At 36.3% G+C, this 27,184-nt stretch overlaps 1 protein-coding gene across 2 annotated transcripts in view; it reads right to left on the bottom strand.

Annotated features, from left to right (window-relative positions):
• Positions 1-27,184, bottom strand: part of PKHD1L1 (PKHD1 like 1) — a 180,862-nt gene that overhangs the window by 108,630 nt on the left and 45,048 nt on the right. For both annotated transcript variants that reach the window (XM_061439128.1, XM_061439129.1), the window contains exons 17-28: positions 26,535-26,678; positions 23,291-23,448; positions 22,128-22,241; positions 20,514-20,663; positions 18,840-18,964; positions 14,212-14,375; positions 12,563-12,735; positions 7,675-7,822; positions 6,786-6,940; positions 4,738-4,860; positions 3,939-4,044; positions 792-902 (exon numbers count right to left, since the gene is read on the bottom strand). In XM_061439128.1, coding sequence (XP_061295112.1) covers positions 792-902; positions 3,939-4,044; positions 4,738-4,860; positions 6,786-6,940; positions 7,675-7,822; positions 12,563-12,735; positions 14,212-14,375; positions 18,840-18,964; positions 20,514-20,663; positions 22,128-22,241; positions 23,291-23,448; positions 26,535-26,678 — 1,671 coding nt within the window. The remainder of the gene's footprint in view (positions 1-791; positions 903-3,938; positions 4,045-4,737; positions 4,861-6,785; positions 6,941-7,674; positions 7,823-12,562; positions 12,736-14,211; positions 14,376-18,839; positions 18,965-20,513; positions 20,664-22,127; positions 22,242-23,290; positions 23,449-26,534; positions 26,679-27,184) is intronic.

Below are 27,184 nucleotides of genomic sequence, written 5' to 3' on the forward strand. Positions count from 1 at the left end.
ATCACCATCATTGTTATTATTATATACCATATAATAATATTGGATATTAGATCTCAAGAATCCATAGAAGATGCAAATTTAAAACAATTTAAATAAGGAATTTCCCTGGTGTTCCAGTGGTTAAGACTCTGTGCTTCTAAGGCAGGAGGCACAGGTTCGATACCTAGTCAGAGAACTAAGATCCCCCGTGCCATGTGGTACAAAAAAAAAGACGTAAATGATACAGAAGATGAATTTACTTATATAATCTAAACTTACTAAAATTAAGGAAAATAACTAGGATTATGAAAGAGAATTTTTAGGTAAATAAATAGTTATGCTCCTCATTTCCATGAATAGAAAGTATCAATGATATTTAACTTCTATATTAATGGGTAGAGGTTCTTTTGGACTATAAGTCCAGGAAGATGGCCATGGCCTCTTGCTATGACTAATGTGACATTTTCAAAGCATGAGCAGAGGGGATTGCAGAATATCAGAGCAGCAATCTATGTGTTTTTGTGTTCCAGAGACATAGCAAAGAAGGAAAGATTTCGTGTAATCTCTTTATGAGGGGAAAAAGAACAAAAATCATCTGTTACGGATAGAGGTACTACACAACAGAACAAGAATTAGTCTGTGGTTATAACCAAAGATTAAAAAGATAAGGTATTTATCTAGAGGAGTTTCCCAATTTCATGACCACAAAGGAACTCTATAGGCAAATTATTATTGTAACACTGCTCTTTGATTCTATTTTCTCTTATAGAAAAACAATTAGACTCAAAAATAGTCATTTTAAAAGAACCTACCACTCAGAGAAAGAAGAGAGCAACCTGCTGGCCCAACTGAGACTGAGACAGATGAACTAGGAGAAAATCCTGAACCCGAGATGGTTAGAATTGTGCTTTCTTCATAGGACCCTGAAAATGATAAATATAAATGACAATATTAAAATGACAAAACATAGAATCTGTTGCTTAAAATCAGACATTTCAGAGGAAAATTACCCTACCTTTTAAAATATATAAATAATAAGCCTTTAAGCAAACAGAGAAAAAAGACATTTATTTAGCAATGGTATTTTTTCCCCATTTTATTACTGCACATTGCTTCGTGTTTGGAATTTGTGTGTTGATAGAGATTAGTGGCAAGAATTATCTGAGGAATGGAATGAAGTAAGTAAAGGAAAATTATTCTTATGACAAAGAAATTAAACAGACATCTCCATATGGTAACTTAGACTGTGACAGAACTGCCATCACAAACTCATGAAAAAAGAATAAACTGTGCAAGTAATGTAGTGGACACTTTCCATTTGAAACAGGATATGATTACTTAAGATGGAGTGACACCAATCCTGAAGTGCCTGGGCTATTCCAGGCTTATACTCTCTGGCCCAGGATCTTATACTGAATGTTCTCCATTGACTCTTAAGGTATCCAGGTTTGATCGATTAATGAAATGGTCACCCTAACTTATATAACATCACACACAACATAGATTTCACATGGATTTAAATAGCTAAGAATGAAAAATCAAAACTTCAACATTTTAGAAAAATACATAGTCAAATATCTTAAAGACTTTTATGTAGAGATGGATTTGGTAAGACACAAAAAGCCATGGTTACCCATAAAGGAAAACATACACAAATTAAATGTTACCATGAGCAAGATACTAAAACAAATCCTAAGTGATACACTAGGAAAAGACATGTGCAAAGAACTGACAAACATAATATATAATACACAGTGCAAGTTGATAGAAAAAAGACAATCTGGTAAATGGATAAAAGATGTTAACAAGCAATTTGCAGAAGAAGAAATAATCTAAATGTCCAAGAAACATAGAAGATGTTCCTGTGCATTACTAACTAGGGAACAGACAACATAAAAACAATGATAAGATAACTTCTTACACTCATCAAATTGACCAAAATTAGAAAACTCATATTATTAATTGTTGGTAAGGGTGTGGATAATATGATGCTCTCATACCCACTGGAGGTACAGTCAGTTAGGGGAGCAATTTGGTCATCTAATGAAGTGAATACACATATGCCTAGTAATCCATATGTAGGATGCAAATCCTAAAGAAATTCTAGCATGTATGTTACAGCAGATTTGCATAAGAAAGTTCAATACAGTCATGGGCAAAAACAAAAACACTTGTAAACAGTCTCAATGTCCATCAATAGAGGAACAAATAAACTGGTTTATCTATGAAGTATTTTAAACTGATTAATTACATATACATAAAACCATATATTTCTCAAAACAAATGCTGAATGACAAAAGTAAGGTGGAAGTGATATATACAACGAAATAGCTCATAAACTTAAAAAACTGGAAAAATTACCATGTCTGTGTTATACACAAAGGGTAATTAAAATGGCATGGATGAATACAGACAAAATTAATTATTGTGCTTGCCTCTGGGGAAGGTGGTAGGGCCTTGCACTGAGCATTGTGGTTAGAGACAACTATAACTGCTCCTATAATATTTTCTTTCTGATGGTTAGAAATAAATATGACAAGTGTTAACGCTGTTAAATTTTCATTGAGGAGAAAATGGGTGTTTTTAATAGCATTATTATACTTACTTTTTTTAAATTACTTTTACATTTAAAGTGTGGCAAAAGGTACTTCACGTTAACTGAGTAAGAAATATTATTTTCAAGAATTAAAAGTGGAAAGTGAAAGTGAAGTCGCTCAGTCGTGTCCGACTCTTTGTGACCCCGTGGACTGTAGCCCACCAGACTCCTCTGTCCATGGGATTCTCCAGGCAAGAATACTGGAGTGGGTTGCCATTTCCTTCTCCAGGGGATCTTCCCAACCCAAGGATAGAACCCAGGTCTCCTGCATTGCGGGTGGACGCTTTAACCTCTGAGCCACCAGGGAAGCCCTAAAAGTGGAAGTCCATTACAAAGTACAAAGATGTATTCAAAAACAAGAATACCAAAGTGGAATTTAAAAGTGGAAGTCCATTACAAAATACAAGGATGGATTCAAAAACAAGAATATCAAAGGACTAAAACCAAATTAAAGTTCATGAAATCTTTATTTTTGAGAGTTCTGAAGGTTTTACAGTAGTGATACTAACTTTGGGATAACATGAATTTATATATAATACTATAAAAAGGTATTAGTATAATAATTACATTAGAAAGTATTATGAACAGTATTACAACAATTATAATACTATGATAAAATACTATATATTCTTCAGAATATATTCTTTCAACATAATGTGATATTTTAAAGATTTCAATGGGTGTTTTTTTGCTTGCTGAAATAATTAGCAGGTGAGTTTTCCTACTAGCCATTAATACTAAATAAGTGATTACAGTATCTGAGCTTATCTTTCTGTCTGAAAAAAAGCCATCCCTTACAATCCTTAGTAATTCTTAGTCATTACAATCTTAGTCATTCAACCCTTGGAGTTCAGACATAAAGTGTAATACTTTTTAAAAGCAATCACATACCATGAAAGTGTTTCATGATGCGTCCCTCTAGACTGAGTTCTTGACAATAATTTTTCTTTCTCTTATCCTCAAACCTGGGGTCTAATTATTTTCTTTTACTAAACAGCAGCTGTCCTGTTACTGACCTTTTAGTATTATATCTCCTAGGAGAAGTGGTCTCATATGATGAAAGATTCCAGTTAAAACCCTAGGTGGTAGAGTTCAACAAAACTGCCTCAATATCAGAAATCTTAGGTATTGATTTTAACTTGGTGAAATGGGAAAAGTAGAATACTAGTGAGTCCAGTGTAAACACTGATATTTTTCCCAAAGAAAATTAATGATCTTTCCATAGCTTTCTGATTTGATACATTTTTTTCACTATGTAGAACTGTCTGCTTACCTTATTTAGAAATTAAAAACCACTATCAGAGTTTACATTTTTGCTAATTGTCTTCCACCCTACATTCCAAATTCGAAAGCAAGAGATTACCTTGGGAAGGGTTTATGGCCCGGATTTGAGGAGTAGTTGTGGGTTCCCATGTAAACCCACAGTTGCCTGAACATTTAGCTGGAATTTCATTGACAAAGACTTCAACCTACAAATAAACAAACACAGAGATAACAGAGGTAGCATGGTTAAACAGAATATATGTAGGATTTAGAAAAGTAATAGAATTTTGCTTGTTTGCTAGTTTGCTGGTTTCCAAAAATTAGTCTATTCTACTCATACTTTTTCTGCTTTGACACTTCATTGACTCATTCTACAAATGTGTCCATTATATCAGGCACAGCTGTAAATGGACGAGTACATTTAACAAAACAGATGACATTCCTGTTGTCACTCAACTTACATTCTAGTAGAGGTAGGGCAGAGATTTGCATAAGGCTATAAACTTATCCAAAAAAATAAATGAACATTATGCCCTGGGGGTAAGTAGTGCTATGGATAAAAACAAAGGTTGCTCTTGAGAAAGTCATCTAACTCCTTACTCTTTAACTCCCTCTCTCTCAGGAAGTGGTAAGGTTAATAATCGCTTTACAGAGACACGACAAAGATTAAATGAAAGGATATATTTTCAAATACCAACAGCAGAGCTTAAAATCCATTTTTATCATAAAGAAGATATTAATAATTTTCCCAAAAGTCATGAAATAATATTATTGAATTGATCCTCTGTTAACAAAAAGTCACATGAAAATAAGGATGTCACCTCTTCAATTTTACTGGGTCTTAAATTTATTACAAAATAGTTATATGTTTAAAATTATGAAGAAACTTTTAATAATACCTGTGGCTGTTTGCTGGGTGTACGAAGTAGGTCTCCCAGTATACGCTGTCTGAATAAGCCACCTTCCTTTATCTTTGTTACCGTCATGTTAGCATTTTCTCCAAAAATGTTGGAATCGTTGATCTATTTTTAGATAAGACTATTTTACTAGCAATGTTATGATAAATATGACCACACCAGTTTTTCTTTTTAAATTTAAGCATGGTTAAAAGTGAAATGCCAGAAGATTAAAAATTTCAAAACCATTTGGTCACATTTTTGAAAAAGAAGCCTCTTCAAAAATGATCATAAATCTACTGAAGAAAAAACTGGTAACACCATAGCATTACCAGATATTGCAGCAGTCACAACTTGAATTAAATGACTAAAATTAACTTGAATATTTAGAATAAAATATGTCTGAGAAACACAAATTTATTAATTTTTGTCAAAATATTCTATGCTTTTTCTGAAAATGACCATTTTGATTAATGATTCTTAAATAATTGAAAAAAAGTGGTCTTCTTTCCACCCAAAAGTCAATGTTTCCCCTTTAGCAGTTTTGGCCTCTGACTACCCCTGGTTTTTCATCTACTGATGAAGTTATATTTTCTGCCAATGGTAAAAATGAAACCAAGTCGGATCAATATGCATACTTTGGTCATTCCAAAGTTCACTGTTAACACGGTAGCCTTCCGATGCATACAGAGGCCAGAAAAGAGACAGGAGTCTTCATGCTGGGTCTGTGGGAGCCAAAGTGACCAGGAGCAGAAATGATGAAGAAGCAGAGGAGGCCGGTCAGGGAAGAACGAAGGGAAGAGTGCGCAGACACCCGCAGAGGTACCAAGGGGACATGGGTCATTAGAGATGTCTCAGTTACAGAATTTTCTAATTTCAGGAACATGTCTAGTTTCAGGATATGTGCTTTCTTAAAATAAGGCCCACCTCTGTATGACATCCATACAGTCTATGGCATATTATATTCTATGTTTATATACTTCTTTGAGTCTCCTGTTATTTTCCCAAAGCAGTTTTGTATTTTTTTCCACCTTTTGTCAAGGACATCTTTCCAGGTGAATATATGTGGGTCTATACATGGCTGCATGGTGTTCATGCTATTTGTGTCATTTTAACAACTATTTTTCTATTGATGGGGATTTAGGTTTCTAGGGTTTTTTTTTCTTTATTTACTATTACAAATAATGCTGCATTGACTAACTCTGTGCCTATCTCATTTCCTATTTGTATTATTATTTCAGTAGAATGGAGTTATAGATCTGAAATGGCTGAATCATAAGGTTTATGTATTCAGATGCAACTAAATTATCCTCCCAAATGGCCTTACCAGTTTTACTGTCTCACCAATAGTACATGAGGATAAGAGTGCCTCTCACACTCTCATCATCACTAGGAAGCACACTTTTGATGTTTACCATCTGAGCCCAAAGTCTCTTCCAGACCCTTCACCTTCACATATTCTAAATGTGACTTCCCTCCTGTACTCCCAACCACACTCTAAGCGAAAGTCATTAGATAAGCGCTTAAAAGTGTGGCTCTGTTATGAACTTGAAAAGGTCATCTTTGGAACCAGAAAACTATCCAAGGACCCAGAATACAGCTCTAGCGAACAGACAGAATTATAGACAGCAAGGCAGATTACGCTTGGCCCCCCATACAGTATATCCCCAGTATACCCTCCCCCTTACACAATGCCTTCCCTCACAGTTTATGCAGATTTAGTTCTGAGACTGGCCCTGCCTCTGCTCTTCCTGCCCCTATCAAGGGTCTTCTAATCCATATATTCCTGAACTTCCCCCATAGGATGTCAGGCATAAAGCACCAACAGCTGTTCTCCACAAAAGAGAATACCTGGTCAACTTCATTTTGAATAATCTTCTTTCCCTCAATTTTCTTTTATGGAAAAGAATGGAAAGGAATTCCTTGAATGTTTAGTCTATCATTTGCATTTTTAAAATACACACAGTCTCCAGGTCTCCTTGGCATGAGGCAGGGTGCAAATAAGCAAAGAACACATAGAAGAAAACAAAACCCAGGTGATGTGAGGGAACCTGCAGGAGAGGCTGCTTTCCACATGTACTTCTCCACTTGACACGCCATGAGTATCCAGCACAGCTTCCCTCTCGGGTCACCGAGACTTGTCCCACTTCTTCAAGACTCTGGAGAGCAAACTGCAAATCTGCGGCGGACACAGCAGCGGGGATACCTGCACTCGCAGAAGGACGGCAAACAGTGGGAATCAAAAATTCACAAAACCGTGGTCACTCTTGTACATGCTAAGCTGCTTCAGTCGTGCCTGACTCTCTGCGACCCTACGGACTATAGCCCACCAGGCCCCTCTGTCCATGGGATTCTCCAGGCAAGAATACTGGAGTGGGTTGCCATGCCCTCCTCCAGGGGATCTTCCCCACCCAGGGATTGAACCCACATCCCTTACGACTCCTGCACTGTAGGCAGATTCTTTACCGCTGAGCCGTTGGGGAAGGCCCATGGTCACCTTTAACATACATGAGATGTAGTTTATTACTTGTAAACCAACTGTTCTCCTCTAATACGGAAAAAAAATGAAATTTCTATATTGCTTATGCAACAAATTTACATATTCCTTAGAAACAAAAATTACATGAGTAATGTACCTCAGACATTGATCCTTGGCTCAAATACTTAAAAACAATTTCATAGGTAACCAAAAAGCTATGGACATAAAAGAGAAACAAACTTTTGGGAATTTAACCTAGGGTATCTGGTGAGGTGATGAAGAAAACATGAAAATGTCATTTGTTCTCAATAATCTAGCTTTACATTAATGAAGATTTCAACTCTATAAATTACATAAAGCAATAATATTAAAAGGAAATACACTGAAATGTTTATGATGGTTATCTAGATCAGTACAGTTCAACTGATACACAGACCAAAGTTACAGACTTTTTCATGTACCTGTGAGAACATGTCCATACGCGTGAATGTCAAAGCTGCCCCTGAGAGGTGGAGATGCTGCTTGAATTCTTTGAATACGAATCTTTGACTCCCCGGGCCAGTTATTTCCTCTATAAACAGACTCATTCTCTGTCTCATTTGTGATTCTCTAATTTCCAAAATAAATATTGATAAAATGGTTAAATATAACAATGGTGAACACGATTTCTATTTCACCAGGGTACAATCCTGTGACATGACATAAATGAGCCTCAGGTATTCAGGACTCCTCAGAACATTAAGGAGAGTCACATAAATCAACACAGGCCGTACCAACGTGGCTGCGCTAATGAGGCTCAAGTCAACGCAGTCATCTGCGCGGCAATCAGCTGGAACCACAGTAATACCTCATTAATTCAGAGAGTGCCCGCCATCATTCAAGGAACAAATATTTACTGAGCAGGCATTCTGTTCAAGGTACAATGCTAATCACATTGGGTGGTGAGGCAAAGAAGTACGAAACATGGTCTTGGCTATCAAAAAATTAAAAACCTTTTTAGAAAAATAACATACAAAAACTTGAAAACTTAACTAATGATATAAAGAAATATATGATCAATACAGTGCCTAATCCAGACTCAGGAAATACCTGTCTAATATTAAGTGCCAAGTGACAGAAGCAATGTATGCGATAAACATTCATAGATTGTAACTCTAATAGTGAAGATGATATTCTCCGGCTGCTGATCCTTGTTAATCTTGTGGAATTTAAAGTTATAAGTCCTATTGCCCACACAAATGAGCAAATATAAGTCCCAAAAGACATGTGCAAGAATGTTCAGAGCAGCTTTATTTATAATAATCCCAAACTGGAAATAGTGCAAAAGCCCATCAACAGAATAGATAAATTGTTGTATGTTAACACCATGGCATCTGGTCCCATCACTTTATGGGAAATAGATGGGGAAACAGTGGAAACAGTGTCAGACTTTATTTTTCTGGGCTCCAAAATCACTGCAGATGGTGATTGCAGCCATGAAATTAAAAGACGCTTACTCCTTGGAAGGAAAGTTATGACCAACCTAGATAGCATATTCAAAAGCAGAGACATTACTTTGCCAACAAAGGTCCGTCTAGTCAAGGCTCTGGTTTTTCCAGTGGTCATGTATGGATGTGAGAGTTGGACTGTGAAGAAAGCTGAGTGCCAAAGAATTGATGCTTTAGAACTGTGGTGTTGGAGAAGACTCTTGAGAGTCCCTTGGACTGCAAGGAGATCCAACCAGTCCATTCTTAAGGAGATCAGCCCTGGGATTTCTTTGGAAGGAATGATGCTAAAGCTGAAACTCCAGTACTTTGGCCACCACATGAGAAGAGTTGACTCACTGGAAAAGACTCTGATGCTGGGAGGGATTGGGGGCAGGAGGAAAAGGGGACGACAGAGGATGAGATGGCTGGATGGCATCACCAACTCGATGGACATGAGTTTGAGTGAACTCTGGGAGTTGGTGATGGACAGGGAGGCCTGGCGTGCTGCGATTCATGGGGTCGCAAAGAGTCGGACACTACTGAGCGACTGAACTGAACTGAACTGAACACCATGGAATACTGTACAGTGAAAAAGAACAAACTTCAGCTAGCTGTATGCAACAACATGAATGTCATAATAACAAACAAAAGAGTACATAGTGTATTGTTATTGATATGATGAGTTAAAAAAGCAAAACTAACTAATGTTGGTAAAGTTAAAATAGTAGTTATCTAGGGCTGTGGGCAAATAATCCAATGACAAGGAAAAGGCACAAAGAAGGTTCTCGGGGGTCTAATGATTTTCTTTATCTTGAAGTGATTACATGAGTGCCTTTACTTTGTAAAAAGTCATGGACTTTGGCAAGGTTGCAGGATACAAGAGCAACACACAAAAACCAATCATATTTTTATGTGAAAATAACAAGCATGGAGAAACTGAACTTAACATAAGATCCATGACAACGACCTCAAAGAAAAGGAAACACTTACATATAAATGTAACAAAACACGTACTGAATCTGACCTGAAATTACAAAATGCTGGTAAATGTAATCAAAAAGTTAAAAATGTTGGGAAAAAAAGCAAAGAAGATAAAATATATGGAGAGACAAATTGCGTTCATAGATTGGAAGACTCAATATGGTAAAGGCATCAATTCCTTCCAAAAGAATATATTGATTTAATGCAATTCTTATCAAAATACCAGCAAGATTTTTGTAGGTATTAACAAGCTTATTTCAAATTTTATATGGAAAGACACAGGACCTCAAATAGCTAAAACAATTTTTCACAGGAAGAGTGAGGTCAGAAGAATCACTCTACCCAATATTAGGGCTCACTACATAGCTACGGTGATCAAGAGGGTGTGGTATTTATTGGTGGAAAGAATGACACACAGAACAATGGGACAGAATAGAGAGAAGTGAACCTGAATGTCACGCAGTCATGTCTGACTCTTTGTGATCCCACAGACTATACAGTCCACGGAATTCTCCAGGCCAGAATACTGGAGTGGAATCCAGAAACATATCCACACAAATATGCCCAACTGATTTTTTTTTAATAAAGATACGAAAATAATGCAAATGGAGAAAGGATAGTTTTTTCAATAAATGGTACTCGAGCAACCATAGGGATAAGCAAACAAGTGAACCTTGACCTAGAACTTCGTATCTCATACAAAAGTTAACTCAGAATGGATCGTGGCCTTAAATGTAAAATGCATAACTATATAACTTTCAGGGGAAGCAAAGAAGAATATTTAGGACTTAGGGCTAAGAGTAGAGTTCTTAGACTTGAAACCAAAAGCACCATTAATAGAAGAAAATACTTGATAAACTGAGACTCGTCAAATTAAGATTGTTGCTCTGTGAAAGACCTCATGAAGATCATGAAAAGCCAAGGTACAGACTGGGACAAAATATTTTCAAAGCACACACCTGACAAAGGACTTATATCTAGGACACAGAAAGACCTTAAAAGTTCAACAATAGGAAGATAGTCCAATTAAAAAATGGGCAAAAGGCATGAACAGATATCACAGAAGGACATATATGGTGTTTGACATTAGCCATCAGGGAATGCAAATTAAGACCAAAATGAGCTAACAGTATATACCACATCAGAATGGCTGGAACAAAAAATAGTGATAATGCTAGATGCTGGCATATTTGTGCAGACAATGGATCACTCATACATTGCTGTATGAGGGAAGGTAAAATGGTGTAGCCATTTGTAAAAGAGTATGGTAGTTTCTTATAAAGCTGTACATGTGTTTGTCACATGACCCCATAATTACACTGTTGGGCAATTAACTCAGAAAATGAAAACTTATGTCACATGGAAACCCACATATGAATGTTCATAGTAACTTTATTCAAGCAGCAAAAACCTAGAAACAACTCAAATGTCCTTCAAGAATTAAGTGGTTAAATAGACTTATGGTGCATCCATACCATTAAACACTATTCAGCAATCAAAATGAACAAACTATTAATATATACAACAATTTGGAGAGATCTCGAGGGAATTACTCAGAGTGAAAAAAGTCCGTATCAAAAGACTTAATGCTAGCATGATTATATAAAGTCTAATTCCATTTATGTAACATTGTAAATGCCACAATTACAGAGATAATTAGTGGTTGCCAGATATGACAGTGGCAAAGGGAGGTAGGTGGGGTGGCTATATGAAAGTGTATCCATAGGGATTCTCAGGATGGAACTGTTCTGTGGTGGTCAGCTGAATCTATACATGCAATAAAAAGCTGTGTGTAAGAATCATACACACACACACACCACACACAAATGAAAGCATGTAGAGCTGATAACATCCAAGTAAGGTTGGTAAACTGTATCAAAGTCAATTTTCCTGTTGTGCTATTATGTTATGCTTACAGATGCTACCCTTGGGGGATAATGGTGAAAGGTATGGGAATATTCCTGTATTAATTCTTACAACTGCACATGAGTCTACAATGATCTCAAAGTTAGTTTTTAAAACAATTCATTCATGTGGACATTTAAGTATGAGCATATACACATATGACACATTGTGTCAGCTCACAGACTGAAAAACATACGATGTTTATCTTAGAGATACCAAGACTAAAACACTGGGTCTGGAAGGGCTAAAAGCAGTTTTTGTGGAACACTTATAGTGTTTTAGTCTTTTAAATCATAAAACTTAACAGAAAGTTCTTTGTGAGGCTCAAATTATAATATTTAATTATTATTTAACCTTGAATTTTGAATGCCGTATACTTGGTTCTGGTTTGCTGTGGGAAGTTATATAACTAATTGTAGATGTTATAAAAATTAAATGTAAAATTAATTCTCATATCTGTAACATTTAACACAGATCTCATACTCAAACAGTATAAAAGAACTCTTTAGATCCTTTTGGAATTATGGAAAACCATCTCTTTCCCCTTGTATCAATTTTTATACAAATAATAAACAGTGTTTATAACAGAAACAATTTAACAACCTAATGCAGAAATTTTCTTCCAATAATCTCTGTTCAAAGATCTTTATTGGGAGAGCCCACAGCTTTTTCTTCTACATCACCAGAGAAAACTCTGGCTAGCTGATTTAAAACTTAAATCTGGTTAGCTGATTCTTAAGGTTATTTCCTCCCGCTTTTTTCCCCATAGATACATTTCTTTAAAAAAATTTTAATGTTTAAAGTGAATTATCATGGTCAATGTGAAAATTTATGCTCAATTTCAAGCCTCTAAATCTTCATTTAATCCTTAGAATAACTGTCTTGTCTTATTAAAAGGTATCTATTCTGTGTCATCTATTCGTAATAATGTTTTAGGTTTACTGGGTCAAATCTAATGTTAAGTTGAAGATATTTACTTGTAAAATTCTAAGCTTACCTGCCCAAAGCTTACAGCCATCATGGGTATATTATAACTGCAATTATATGATGTCATGGTGACAGAATACTGGTTGGTTATACTGGATCCATTACTTTTGGTCTGATTCACCTGAAAGTCCTTTAAAAATATTCCTTTATTTGCTAATGCTGGAAGTCTTCTCTTTGACATTTCTAAAGAATACAAATAAACAAAATAATGGGAGATAAAATTGCATAGCTTCTGCTGCTAAAAAAAGAAAGCATCAAATGATAGCCATGTGTCATGGAATAAACTGTTTGAAATCAACTTTTAGAAAGACCTTAAGGTAAGTAGTTTGTGAGGCTTGGCAAACTTTCACTTCTAGAACATAAAGCTTTGAAGTCTTTTGATATATGAGTCTCATTGGGTAATTAAAACAAAATACTGAAATGCCACCAAGCTCTGGGCTCCATGCAGCCCTCTGCCGGCCACTTAGTTTTGTTCTGGCATAGGTCCCTGAATGTGGTGCTCACTGTGACCTGAGCCTTTAACCCGGCACAAATCATCTGTCTTCTGTGCTCCACCAATCACAAAGGCCCAGTGATAGCGGGTTCATTTAGTTTTAAAATAGTTCCAAAGAAAAGGATTCCAAAACTCCTCTGAAATATGGTAAAAGTCACTTATTAAGGTGACTGTTTGGAATTAGGCTGATCTTTTTTTTTTTTTTTTTTTTTGAAGACTGGGCTTTCCTTGTGGCTCAGCTGGTAAAGAATCCGTCTGCAATGCAGAAGCCCTGGGTTTGATCCCTGGGTTGGGAAGATCCCCTGGAGAAGGGAAAGGCTACCCACTCCAGTATTCTGGCCTGGAGAATTCCATGGACTGTATAGTCCATGAAGTCGCAAAGAATCGGACATGGCTGAGCTATCTTCACTTTCACTTTTTTGAAGACTGAAGTTTAATTTTTATTATCTTATTAGCACATTTCACATAAATGAGTCTATTAACATAACTAGAAAAAAATACTAAAACTATCAGAAATAAGATTTTCATTTATATTTTTACTAATTATCACAATAAAGCCCATGGAAGGTTTCAACTCATTCTTACTAGACAGATATCAATGGCAATAGTTGCCTTTCAGGAACAGATCTCTAGCTTGGTGATTCATTTCTCAAAAATCAAACTAGGCAAAATTAGAATGTTTTCCACAGCATGGTGGTGGTTAGTCGCTCAGTCATGTATGACTCTTTGCGACCCCACAGACTGTAGCCCACCAGGCTTTTCTGTCCATGGGGCTTCTCCAGGCAAGAATACTGGAGTGGGGTTGCCATGCCCTCCTCCATGGGATCTTCCCTACCCAGGGATCGAACCCAGGTCTCCCATATTGCAGGCAGATTCTTTACCGACTGAGTCACCAGAGAAGCCCTTCCACAGTGTACTTAACTATAAATAGAATCTAGAACTATAAAGCGAATTCCTGCTATACTGACAAAGTTTACATTAAGGATGCTTTCATCTTTAGAATAATCATCTGGCCCTATTCATTGAAAATATGATTTAAACCACAATACTATTGAGATGAAACATTTCTATCTAAGCTACAGAATATAAATAACATCTATGATAAGATTTTAGTACAAAATAGGTTTAAAAGGTTTAAGTTTTAGATATGAAATGATACTATGTACCATCCAATGTTGTCATTGTAGATGTCTGTCCAATGTATACAATATCCACATAGAAAGACTGTGATTCTGATGCTTTCTGCAAGCTAATCCTCTGAAGAGAAAAACTGGTCCCAGTGTATTTGGTTTGTACAAGATCCAGAAGGTCTACACAAGTGTAGGTCCAGCTGAAATATGGTTGTTTAATTAGATGTACAGTTCAGTTACAATGTTTAATGTAAACCAATACACTATAAAACACATTAAAATCTTAAGGAAGAAAAGTCTTTCTTTTCCCACAAGACTATAAGCATACTTTAATGGCACAGAAAAGCAGTCACAACAAGGGATAGCAGGCAGAAACTTACACTGGCAGGAAAAGATTTAATGTTGCGAAGATAGCTTTTATTTGTAGCCTTGGCAGTAGGCATAGGAATGTAAAGCAATATTCTACAGTGACAAGTAAGTCAACTAAGGAGCATCCACCTTGATGGAAAGCATATAGAATTAAGACACAAGAATAAAGAAATCATTTTAGTAAAAAAATATATTTATCAGGGATAGAGCAGTGAATTCAGCGAATAGTAAGAGGCAAGGCTGTAACTTGATAATACTTCCAAAAGAGCTCAGTGGAGTTGCATTGTCCACTATAACTAAGGGACAAACATTGCAGAAGTTATTAATCCATACAAATGGTTGCACAGTACCATCTAAATTTAGATTCAGAGTTCCATTAAATATTAACTGCATTGGAATCTCATAAATTACAAAAGCAATTCAGTAACTGGAGTTTGCAATAAAGAGATAAATACTGCCATTCAAATAACTAAATACAATTTAACAATAATCTTTGCGCCAGCTACCGATGAACTGATTAACTGATTGTTTGAGCACCTTCTATGCTCATTTTGAAACTCCATGGTTTGCAAATTCATCATTGAGTCCATTTCTAGTGCATCAAAGCTCAGACTGCATCATTTAAAAAAATTATATGCAGAACTACATTAAGTTAAAGTGCTCTTTAAAATAAAAAAGTACTTTGGGATTCTAAACAGACTTCTATGACTAATTATATGATTCTGAAGTTCTAAAAACTACTTAGGAAAAAATAGCCCACTGAGCCAGACCCTTTATAAGACAAATGGAGACTACAGACGATATCAAAACTTAAGCAAATAGTACTCTTTGTGTTTTGTGGATAGATAATTTCATTTTCTAAGGGAAAACCAGATTTTATCTTTGGGATTTTGAAGCTGAATTTACAGCTTTACACATCACTGGTTTTGGAGAAAACATTTGAGAAAATGTGGCTCTTTTGATACTAACAATGTACAGAAAATAAACTAAATGCTAACACACCTAATTGATCTATAAATGGACTGTCTTACCTACATAAAAGCAGGTCTAGAAATATCAGCTAGGAGCAGGAGAATTTACTTTGCCTTCATTGGTAACATTAATAGTTTTTAACCAGAGAACCATCCTCTTTTAAAGCATGATATTCTTGTTGAAAGATCTTGTGGCATTTAGGGTAAAGGAAGCCCATTAATTTCACCAAATGTAATGCATCTTCACATTAATGCACAGCAGATACACTGCAGGCTAAAGGAAGGACTACTTAGTGATGTGCTCAGTGACAGTTTGACTAACATGGAAGAACTGAGATCTGTGAAATCTTCCAAAATCCCGCTGCAATAAGAAGAATGAAATGCATATAGGTGGTGGTGATCAAAATTAAAATTGTGATTCCATAGTTCAATTTGGGTATGAGGGATGTTCCTTCAAGAAGGACTTTTGCTTCACAATAATCCCTCACAGACTACCCCTGATTTGAATCAAACTGAGTATGACACATTGGGTACGTTCTTTCTGTGCACAGGCTTTCCATGCTCCTTGCCTATTAACATGGAGAGAGCTACCTTGATCCTTGGCATTGCTTCCTCCTGTGTGACAGCTAACAGAGAGTGGCTGTGGCCTCTTCAGATTCAACAATTACCCTAGGGAATTGCAGAATTGTTCTCAGTCACTTCATTCATTCCAGGAGCTAACTTTGGTCAGATTTTATATATTGGATTAAACTGTTGTAATAGCCTCAAAGATATATTTATGCATGAGAGGGGAAACCAACACCTTCTTCAATACTCTGTCTCTCTCTATCTGTCTCTGACTCTTTTTCTGCCTATCTTCTTCATCTTCTGTCGAAAATAAGGATGAAGTGAAAAAGTGAAAGTGTTAGTCACCCTGTTCTTTGGACTAAGACTGGGACTTACATCATCAGTCCCCAGGCTCTCAGGCCTTCAAGCTCAGACTTAATTATACTCCTGGTATCCCTGATTCACCACCTTGTAGACAGCAGATCTGCAAGATTTTTTAGGTATATACAAACCCTCCTTATATATATACAGCATATAATATATAGACATGTGTGTGTGCTAAGTTGCTTCAGTGGTGTCCAACTCTTTGCCACCCCGTGGACTGTAGCCCACCAGACTCCTCTGTCCATGGAATTCTCCAGGCAAGAATACTGGAGTGGGTTGCCATTCCCTTATCCAGGGCATCTTCCCGACCCAGAGACTGAAGCCAGGTCTGCTCTTGCACTGCAGGCAGATTCTTTATGATCTGATCCACCAGGGAAGCCCCAGACAAAGATGGAGCAAATGTATAAAACATGCCAAAAGTGCGAACATAAGAGCCATACTCAGTTTAATCAATGTCATTTGAGAGTGAAATCTGAATTGTCAGGAAAAGGACATTTTTTAAAGCATTAATTCAGGAAGGTTACTTTTCTTTTATTAGGGCAGGGAAGGAATTGGTTTTGACTCATCTTAAGACAAGACTCAAGAGTGTCCTGCAACTTTCTCAGAGAGCAGCTTCCCATAGTTCTGTGCTAACACAGTCCACTTCATACACAGAGCTCCCTCAGCTCTCTGCCCTTCGAAGTCCACTTCAAGTTTACCAAACTTCAGAATCTGATGAACTTTCTGTCCTTGTGTATAAAAAATTTTTTTTTATTTCTTTAGATCCTATGAAAGCATGATTTTAGATTTTATTCCTTGGGTAAAACACAAATAAGTATCCTTTAATGCTTAGTCTAATAATGTAAGGAATATTCAGTGGTAGAATTTTCATGTGTTCTGAACCATTCTTTGAAAGGTTCTTCTTAAATATTTCCTCTTTGACAAACATCTCTTGGGTACCTACATTTCAACTATGGCTTCCTACCTCAAGATTAGAGATTCTGACACCAATATCTAAAATTGGTTCCCAGTTGCCCCCACTTCATCTAACTGAGCAGAAGATCTCGAAGGTCGTTAGGGCTATATGCTCAGGATATGATGCCAGAAGGCTATGCGTGAAATACAACATTTTTTTTTTTTGAAAACCAAAGACTATAACTTCCCTTCTTTTCTTAACAAAAGGTCATCCCACTTCTGCAAGGAGAAAGCTACGAGCACTGGCAAAACTTAAAAACTTTCAAGTTAATCTGTAAAGCAATTATCCTTCAATAAAAAATAAATTAATTAAAAAATACATACAAGGGAGGAAGGAAGGAAAGAAGGGAGGAAACAAGGAAACATAATAATGGTACATTCTAGGAGCTCACCATAGATATTTACATTGGCACAATAATGTGAATGTTAAATATGATTTTAACTAAATACATAAGATATGACAACAACAACAACAAAAAGCTGGGCTGGGGCACAGAAGTGCAGTGTATCATTAGATACTGCATCCAAGTCCACAACTCTGACTGCCTCTGTCTGCTCCCACCTGTCTGGTCCTGTCATCTGCTCCTGTCATCAGGCCAGTGGGCACATCTTGTTTTCTCCTGATGGAATTCAGGGAGCACCAACAGGCAACTCTGGTTTTCTCCTTACAACACTCCTTCCCTCCCATTCATGGGAAATCCATCTAAAAAGTTTTCTTAAATCTTTAACAAATAAAATTCCCCTTATAGTCCAATATATTTATATGTGTTTTGGAGTTTACACATTTCTGAAGGTATGGAATAAAAGCTGACCCTACATTTTGAAAACAACGTTGAGATGATCAAGAAAGCAGGAAGCCTGAAATGGCCTGCTCCTGAAATGGAGCAGTTTCTTCATCCAGCGGCAAAGTCCTCCATCAAGACCCCCTTTTCAGGAATTCCATGGTGGTCCAGTGGTTAAGACTGTGTGCTACCGTCTATGGAGTTGCAAAAAGTTGGACACGACTGAGGACTAAGCGACGAATGCTTTCTTTTCTCCCTTTGGTATGTCCATCAAAATATTTTATTTTCTCCATTCACACATTCACTTTTTTTTCAGTGATCAGTCTAATGATAATACTGTGATAAAGCAGTCTCTACCTTCCTTCAGTAACTAGAAACACTATTAGATTTAATAATATATAACTTAAATTCTAAAGTTTACCATTGTTTTGTCTTTTAAATGGTCATGGATGATGAAACAAACAGTTTTTATTTTCATAATCTACAGATATATTTTTGGCACAACTACTTCTGTAAGGAAACTTATGTAGAAGGCAGAAAAATCGTGGTTGGACCCATGGGGCACAAGATTTCTCAAAAACAAACAAACAAGAAATGAATTTATATTTACAGTTTACACACTATAGTATAAAGTTTTCAAATTCACAGTGCAACTTACTTGTTTCCATATGCAAACTTGAATGTAAATTGCGTATCAGTGCTTCTAGTAATCTTGCTTCTGTCTTGGTATTGAAATTTTAGACCAATATAATTTGCCAGGAATCCTTTGTATGCTAAACATAACTACACAGAAAATATAAAAAAATTATTAAAATATCTTACCATTAAGGTTTTTTTTAGAAATTCAAATTAATTCAATACAATCCAATAAATGTCTACTGAGCTTTTTTAATACAAAATATATCAGAACATAGAGGAAGGAATGATTAACTCTGGACACACAGATACAGAAGAACTGGGAAGGTTTTATAGAAGAGGAAGTGGAGTGATGTGACCTCATAATAAATGATTAATTCTTTTATTGTTTTCTTAGATATTATTTCCTTAAGAAAAGGAAATAATTCACTCTTTAGTCATAGAGCTATGTAAAGAGGAAGGTCAACTCTAAACACTTCAGTGAATTTAAAAGCCCTTTACACACATAAAGAAGACAGAAGCATTCAGGTAGATTAACTAGGATGTGAATACAGGTAAGCATTTACAGATGGACATGTTACCATCATGCATGCTAAGGAGCTTCAGTCATGTCCAACTCTGCGACCCTATGGACTATAGTTTGCAATGCTCCTCTGTCCGTGGGATTCTCCAGGCAAGAACACTGGAGTGGGTTGCCACGCCCTCCTCCAGGGGTATTCCTAACCCGGGAATCAGACCCCTGTCTCCTGTGTCTCCTGCATCAGCAGGTGTCTTCTTTAGCACTAGCACCAGCTGGGAAGCCCTGTTATCATACAAAACTCATTAAATACTAACTTTAATTGTCCATAATTCCTAAGAATGCCAGGTATATCTAGAATTTAGAAGTTCAGAACATGTGTTGTAACAACTGGAAAATTTTTTAAAAATAGAAAGGGAAATCTATGATCTCTTGGCTTAGATGTGTGTAATACCTATCCTAAAACTGGCATTTCCTCTGTGATTTTCTTTCACTTTTTCCTGAGTGGATACCCAAAATCACTATAATGGCTATCCATTTTTGTTTCTTCTTAAATAATGAGGAATATTGAGGAGATTATATATTTTTAATTGTTTTACTATTTACACTAATGTGCACATAATTTTTTCCAAAATTATAAGATAAAGCAGAATACATGTGTGTGGCACTACATATTTTTTTAAATGTATTTATTTATTTTAGTTGGAGGATGATTACTTTGAAACATCGTGGTGGCCTCTGCCATACATCTATATGAATCAGCCATAGGCATACATGTGACCCCTCCCTCCTGAGGCTCCTCTCACCTCCCTCCCCACCCCATCCTCTCCAGGTTGTCACAGAGCACCAGCTTTGGGTTCCCTGCGTCATACATCAAACTCCCACCGGCTACCTATTTTACATATGGTAATGTATATGTTTCAATGCTATTCTCTGAAAGCAGCCCACCCTCTCCTCTCAGTGTCCACAAGTTTGTTCTTTACATCTGTGACTCCAAATTTCTTTACTTGAGAATCAGCTGAAGAGGAAATCACAAGCCCCCAGAAGGTGAAGCATGGAGCGAGGCCAGTGTGATGAGATTTCACATGACAAGCAATTCTCCTTGTCTCAAAATTTCATGAAATTTTATTACCAAGGTATTTTACAAATTCAATTAGCATATCATTTTGTTGAGCTTACCTGATTATAAGGAAATAATAAAATGTCTCCATATGGTAGTCTGTTTTGTTTAACATCTGCTGAGTCAAAAAGAACAGCTGGGTTTTTCAGGGAATAACGACCACAGTAAGCATCCGTTTCAGCTGTCTTCTGCCCTCTATTAATATGCTCCTACAGCAATAATAATATTTCAAATGAAAACATGATTTATTTTTCTGGTTTATTCCCCAGCCTCTTCACCTAAGTCATTCAAGTTCCAACTCAGATCCCACTGTTTCCCAAACTGCTTTAACTTGAAATGTTTTCTCTCTTCTTTGAAAGTCTAATGCTCTCATTCTATATCATTCACTTAGATCCATAATCATATAATCCTTGTACCTGTATTTGACTATTTCCTAAGTCCTATATTTCCCTTTACATTATGAACTCCTTAAGGATATTTATTCACTCTTTTCACAAATGATTTTTAGTGTTCATTCTGTGCCTGGTGTTTGCTTGCTTGTTCATTTGCTTGTTTTTTGTTTAATCTTCAGGGTTCAAGGAGTGAAGCACCCTACCTGTACACACAGGGGCCTACCAGTTTGGGACAAAGGAACCAAGGATTATAAAACTAAGCCTGAAGGGAGGTGTCTAATTCATATAATAGTATTAAAAAAGATGACTCAGGAGACGAGACAAATGGATTGCTATCTAAAAGGAAAAGGGAGCTAAGGAGCATCAGAGAGAGGGTTAAAATATATGCAGAGAAGTGGGGATGTGAGACTGGTGCTGGGAAACTAAAGGAGTCAAGGTAACGTGAGTCAAGAATGTGTGTTATGATGATGACTGTAGATGAAGTAGGAAAGGAGTATAATGTAAATTAGTTGTTCAGTTTCCTTGTCTGCAAGTATCACATTCAGGACAGAAGAACCTCAATACATGTATATTAAAACATGGCCCATTAAATGATTTTCCCTTTTTACTAACATATATGTTTGCATAAAGCATGACATGATGTATGTTTTATATATATATATATATTTTTTAAAGACACATTTAGTTCTGGAGTATTGATCTAAATTGAATAACTTGCCTAAACATTTCTTATTCCTGAGGTATTCACTTGGAAATGGTGACTATCTGGCTTCCTTGAGTCTTCAAAAGAAGAATTATGAAGATAAATATATTTTAAATTTTCTTTACTATAAATCAAAGAAAAATCTTTGTATTTTATCAAGAAATAAATACTGACTAGGCCTCATACTAACTGACCAGAGGGTGATCTCAAAAAGCAATGGAAGCAATTTCACTATATAATGCTCTACTACAAATTATATTCTCTGAAGCCATGAGGAAAAAGAATATACTCTGAATCTAAGAAAGCAAACAAAAAACGCTACAGATCTCACATTTACCCATCTTGCCTACTTTCTCTTGATTAAGAAAATTCATATGTGGTAGAAATACTGCTTTTACAAATGAATCATTTTATAATGCAGGAAGATGCTAGAACCTTATCAATAAACATATAACAAAATTATATTTGTAAATTGACTTTAAATGATAAAGTAATTAATGCTAATCAAAAAATGACAAAATTCCAAACATTTATATGAATTCTTATCTTGTCCATTTTGAGGTTGATTAAATACATACCAGGTTAAAATCAGTTTCATAATCTCTGAAGTATTTCACAACAAATCCTTCTTCAAAATTTGCAATTTGTGGTGGACACTTGCTGCTAACCATTTCTTCCAGTGCTGCCTGAAACTAAATTAACAATAATTAATAAATAATAACTAAAGCTTTAGTAATTTCTTCATGAAGGGTTAGAACATTAGTAATTTTACTACTAATTCTAATTAGTTTTAAAGGAATAATTTCATAAGATAATTCCCATGTTAGCCATAATTATGAGGTAATTTCTTAAATAATTTTTAAGTTTATATATGATAATCTCAGTATAATGACTGTTTCAAAATTTTTATTTTAGGGAAGTCCCTGATGGTCCAGCAGTTAGGACTCGGCACTTTTACTGCCAAGGGCCTGAGTTTGATCTCCAGTCAGGGAACTAAGATCCCATGAGATGCTTGGCATGGCCAAAAATTTTTTTTAATTAAAATAAAAAAGATTTTTATTTTAGAATGTCAATAGTTACATCCAACTGGCTGATCTTAGCTTATTATGTTATTACATACTGTAGGCATATTTGTTTAGCAGTTTTTTAAAAGCGTCAATGAGGTAAAACTAAGTGAATTAGCCCCTCATTAAACAGTTTCAAATAAATAGCTTTCCCAATCAAATGAAAAACTAACTGGAAAATATATATATACTCCAATGCATTCTGTTTCTCAAAAGAAGAAATACAGATTATGCAATCCTTTATTATTTAAGAAAAAATCTAGATAATACAGGAATTGGCACACATTCACGGGGTCTATAATTTCCACACTGTTATTTCTCTGGCAAAGCATACATATTTAGAATTAAAGAGTTGAAATAGCGTATGATCTTTAGTCATCAAACAAATATTAACTCATGCTCATTGTACAGGCAGTTGTGGAAATGCAGTAACTCACAAGCAAACGTTCCTTATGAGCAGATGCCCCATATACAGATACCTGGACCCTGTTGGCACAGACCTAAGAACTCCCCATTCATTCGCTCTGTCACTGTGGTATCTCCCACTTCTCTGCTCGCTATGAGTTGGCTCTAACCCACCATGCCAAGTAGGAGATGTATTACCACTCCTTAAAATATGTTTTTGTAGAAGGCTGATGTTTAAGTAGCTTTCTGCTTGAAAAATGAACACAGCATACTTCAGCTTCTGATGACTGCGGTGTCAGAGGCCTAGAAGTGATCCCATCCCAGTTGAGTGTGAAGGTGTCCAAACTGGGTTTTCCTTTGGTTTGTTCTGTAATAGCCAGCATGACATTGTTCCCTTCAAATGCTTCATAACTGAGCAGATCAAAGTCTCCTGTAATGAAATACCAAACATAACTTGAGGCAGTCAATTAATTACCAATATAGCCATGAAAGAAATTTAGATTTAACAAAACTTGTTTTATTTGGAATTGAATTATCACACACAAAAAAGGATGAACGGAGAAGATGCAGATCCTCGAATCTGAGACTTAGCCATAGTCAGTTCAGTTCAGTCGCTAAGTTGTGTCCGACTCTTTGTGACCCTATGAACTGCAGCACTCCAGGCCTCCTTGTCCATCACCAACTCCCAGCATCCACCCAAACCCATGTCCATCGAGTCGATGATGTCATCCAACCATCTCATCCTCTGTCGTCGCCTTCTCTTCCTGCCCTCAATCTTTCCCAGCATCAGGGTCTTTTCCAATGAGTCAGCTCTTCGCATCAGGTGGCCAAGTGTTGGAGTTTCAGCTTCAAATCAGTCCTTCCAATGAACACCCAGGATCAATCTCCTTTAGGATGGACTGGTTGGATCTCCTTGCAGTCCAAGGGACTCTCAAGAGTCTTCTCCAACACCACAGTTCAAAAGCATCAATTCTTCGGCACTCAGCCTTCTTTATAGTCCAACTCTCACATCCATACATGACCACTGGAAAAATCATAGCCTTGACTAGACAGACCTTTGTTGGCAACGTAATGTCTCTGCTTTTTAATATGCTGTCTAGGTTGGTCGTAACTTTCCTTCCAAGGAGTAAGCATCTTTTAATTTCATGGCTGCCATCACCATCTGCAGTGATTTTGGAGCCCAGAAAAATAGTCAGCCACTGTTTCCCCATCTATCTGCAATGAAGTGATGGGACCGGATACTATGATCTTAGTTTTCTGAAAGTTGAGCTTTAAGCCAACTTTTTCACTCTCCTCTTTCACTTTCATCAAGAGGCTCTTCAGCTCTTCTTCACTTTCTGCCATAAGGGTGGCGTCATCTGCATATCTGAGGTGATTGATATTTCTCCCGGCAATCTTGATTCCAGCTTGTGCTTCCTCCAGCCCAGCGTTTCTCATGATGTACTCTGCATAGAAGTTAAATAAGCAGGGTGACAATATATAGCCTTGATGTACTCCTTTTCCTATTTGGAACCAGTGTGTTGTTCCATGTCCAGTTCTAACTGTTGCTTCCTGACCTGCATACAGGTTTCTCAAGAGGCAGGTCAGGTGGTCTGGTATTCCCATCTCTTTCAGAATTTTCCACAGTTTATTGTGATCCACACAGTCAAAGGCTTTGGCATAGTCAATGAAGCAGAAATAGATGCTTTTCTGGAACTCTCTTGCTTTTTCCACGATCCAGCGGATGTTGGCAATTTGATCTCTGGTTCTTCTGCCTTTTCTAAAACCAGCTTGAACATCTGGAAGTTCATGGTTCACGTATTGCTGAAGCCTGGCTTAGAGAATTTTAAGCATTACTTTACTAGCGCGTGAGTTGAGTGCAATTGTGCGGTATTTTGAGCATTCTTTGGCATTGCTTTTCTTTGGGATTGGAATGAAAACTGACCTCTTCCAGTCCATTTAGCCATACTAGAAATAGCAAAATAGCAGAGAAAGGTAACCTATATATTTTAAGGTTCTGTTTTTGTAGCTTAAAAGGATGTTTTGTAAGATAAATAGAAGTTGGGCATTGGAATCAAGAGGTAAAAATCAATGGGCAACAGAGTATTCCAAAAATCCTTTTATTTTTGCTCCAGTACCACCATCATAGTGTAAAGGGCTAGGCTGGGAACTGCTCTTTTCCTCAGATATGAATAGAGTACAAAGGTGAATCACAGGAAACAGTCTCATGCCTGTGAGGCTTGTTCATACCATCTCACTTTGAGAGAAATCAGGCTTTGTCCTCAGATGTTTCTCTTCACTGGGAAGATGCTTTAACAATGGAATCCTATTGCCTTTCTCTGTTGAGTAAAGTACTAGAATCTGCCCAGTTATGACTTAAGTACCATATTGGTTAAGGTTTCTGCTGAACCTTTAAAATTTCTCTCATGTTTCTGAGAGAACAAAGATAACAATATCTTTATTTATATAGCATTTTGACAAGATAACCTATGGGAAATTTTTAGAACTTTATGTTAAACAAAATTCTCTACTCAGCAATGAAATTAACAATTTCATTCAATGAGACATAAATATTGATGTAACATTTTACTTATATGAATTAGAAAATAGTGATTGCTCAAAAAAAAGCAATTTATTCAGGGATCGATTTCATGGGCCAGAAATCCCAAATACCCAAAGAAAGAAAGAAAGTGCTAGTTGCTCAGTTGTGTCCAACTCTTTGCAACCCCATGGACTGTAGCCCTCCAGGCTCCTCTATCCATGGGATTTTCCATGCAAGAATACTGGAGTGGGTTCTCATTTCCTTCTCCAGCGGATCTTCCTGACCCAGGGATCAAACCTGGGTCTCCTTCATTGCAGGCAGGGTCTTTACTGTCTGAGACACCAAACTGGTTGCTAAATTTGTCTTTAAGACTTGAAAATGTAATTGGAAGCTAATAGCTATTACTTGAAAAGGGTAAAGAAATCAAATAATTTTGGAAAATGCTATATTAAATACAAGTGCACTGCTTTTTTTTTTTTTTATTGCTTTGTTGTTTTTATTGCTCACTGCAGGATTCCTTGGGGATTTTAATATTCTAATGGGTTCTATAAATCTTCAAGGAGAAGGTGTGGTATGCAGTGTTTCCTATGTGGGTTTGACCCGAGAATCCTTTCAGTGGGCAAGATCTGGCCAGACTAAGTGTCTCCTGAGAAATACTGATTTACTTAAATTTCATTTCCAGAATTAAATATCTTCAGTAATTTTTGCTAAATATAAAGTAGACTATTACTAATAGAGTATTTGTAGTTTATAGTGCAGTGTATTTCTCATGTATTTGGAGCTGTACACTCTTTGAAATACAACTAAAATTTAAATTACAATATAAAAAATTAACCATTTAATTCGTTTCTCCTGAAGTTGATCAACACTATGAATCCACTTCCTTTCTCCTCTCATTTTATGGTGCTTTTACCTTTTTCAGTGGAGGTGCACAGGATACGAATTTGTTTCCTAGAAAAAACATTACAGAACTTCAAAATGAAATACAGGCTTACCTCTAGTTGATATAAAGGTTATCAGGTAAACATAGCTTCGGGGGTCTTGTGTTCTTATGACTTGCACTGTGTCGGGTTTTATAGACCAGAGGTCATTTAAGGCTGACTGCAGTATGAACTCAGAAGCATCAGCAGGTAGCCAGACTTTGTACGAAATAAAATAAAATTTAAAAGTCAAATGATTAGGAACTTTAATCAGAAAAAAAATGGGTTGCAATCTCTGCTCTACCCCAACCAGCAGTGATGCCTTATATTTGAATTTTTTAAAGTACCTATAGCCTGTACCATAAGTTATTAATGAAATTATGTTCTGAAAGATTCAAATTCAATATTATTGAGTACTTAATGGGATTGTGATCTATTGAGGACAGGTTCATATTTTACTGTTTCAATGTTCCCATGGTAATAAGCATCCCATGTGGCAAATAGTAAGTATTCATCAGTATTTACTTATTGAAATGATAGAAGTAGCAAAAATTATTTTTCTGGATTTGTTATAAAATAAGAAATACAATATCTTTATTAACAGATAAATTAGTGTCTTATAGGTCTATTGCTTAATTTGAGAAATTGAAAGAAATGATTACCTGTCTGTAATGATAAATTTAATTCCTATTAACTTATACCTGTGAGTTTCAGGTATGTTTTTG

Source organism: Bos javanicus, chromosome 14 (genome assembly GCF_032452875.1).
Source record: "Bos javanicus breed banteng chromosome 14, ARS-OSU_banteng_1.0, whole genome shotgun sequence".
In the NCBI taxonomy this organism is placed as follows: domain Eukaryota; kingdom Metazoa; phylum Chordata; class Mammalia; order Artiodactyla; family Bovidae; genus Bos; species Bos javanicus.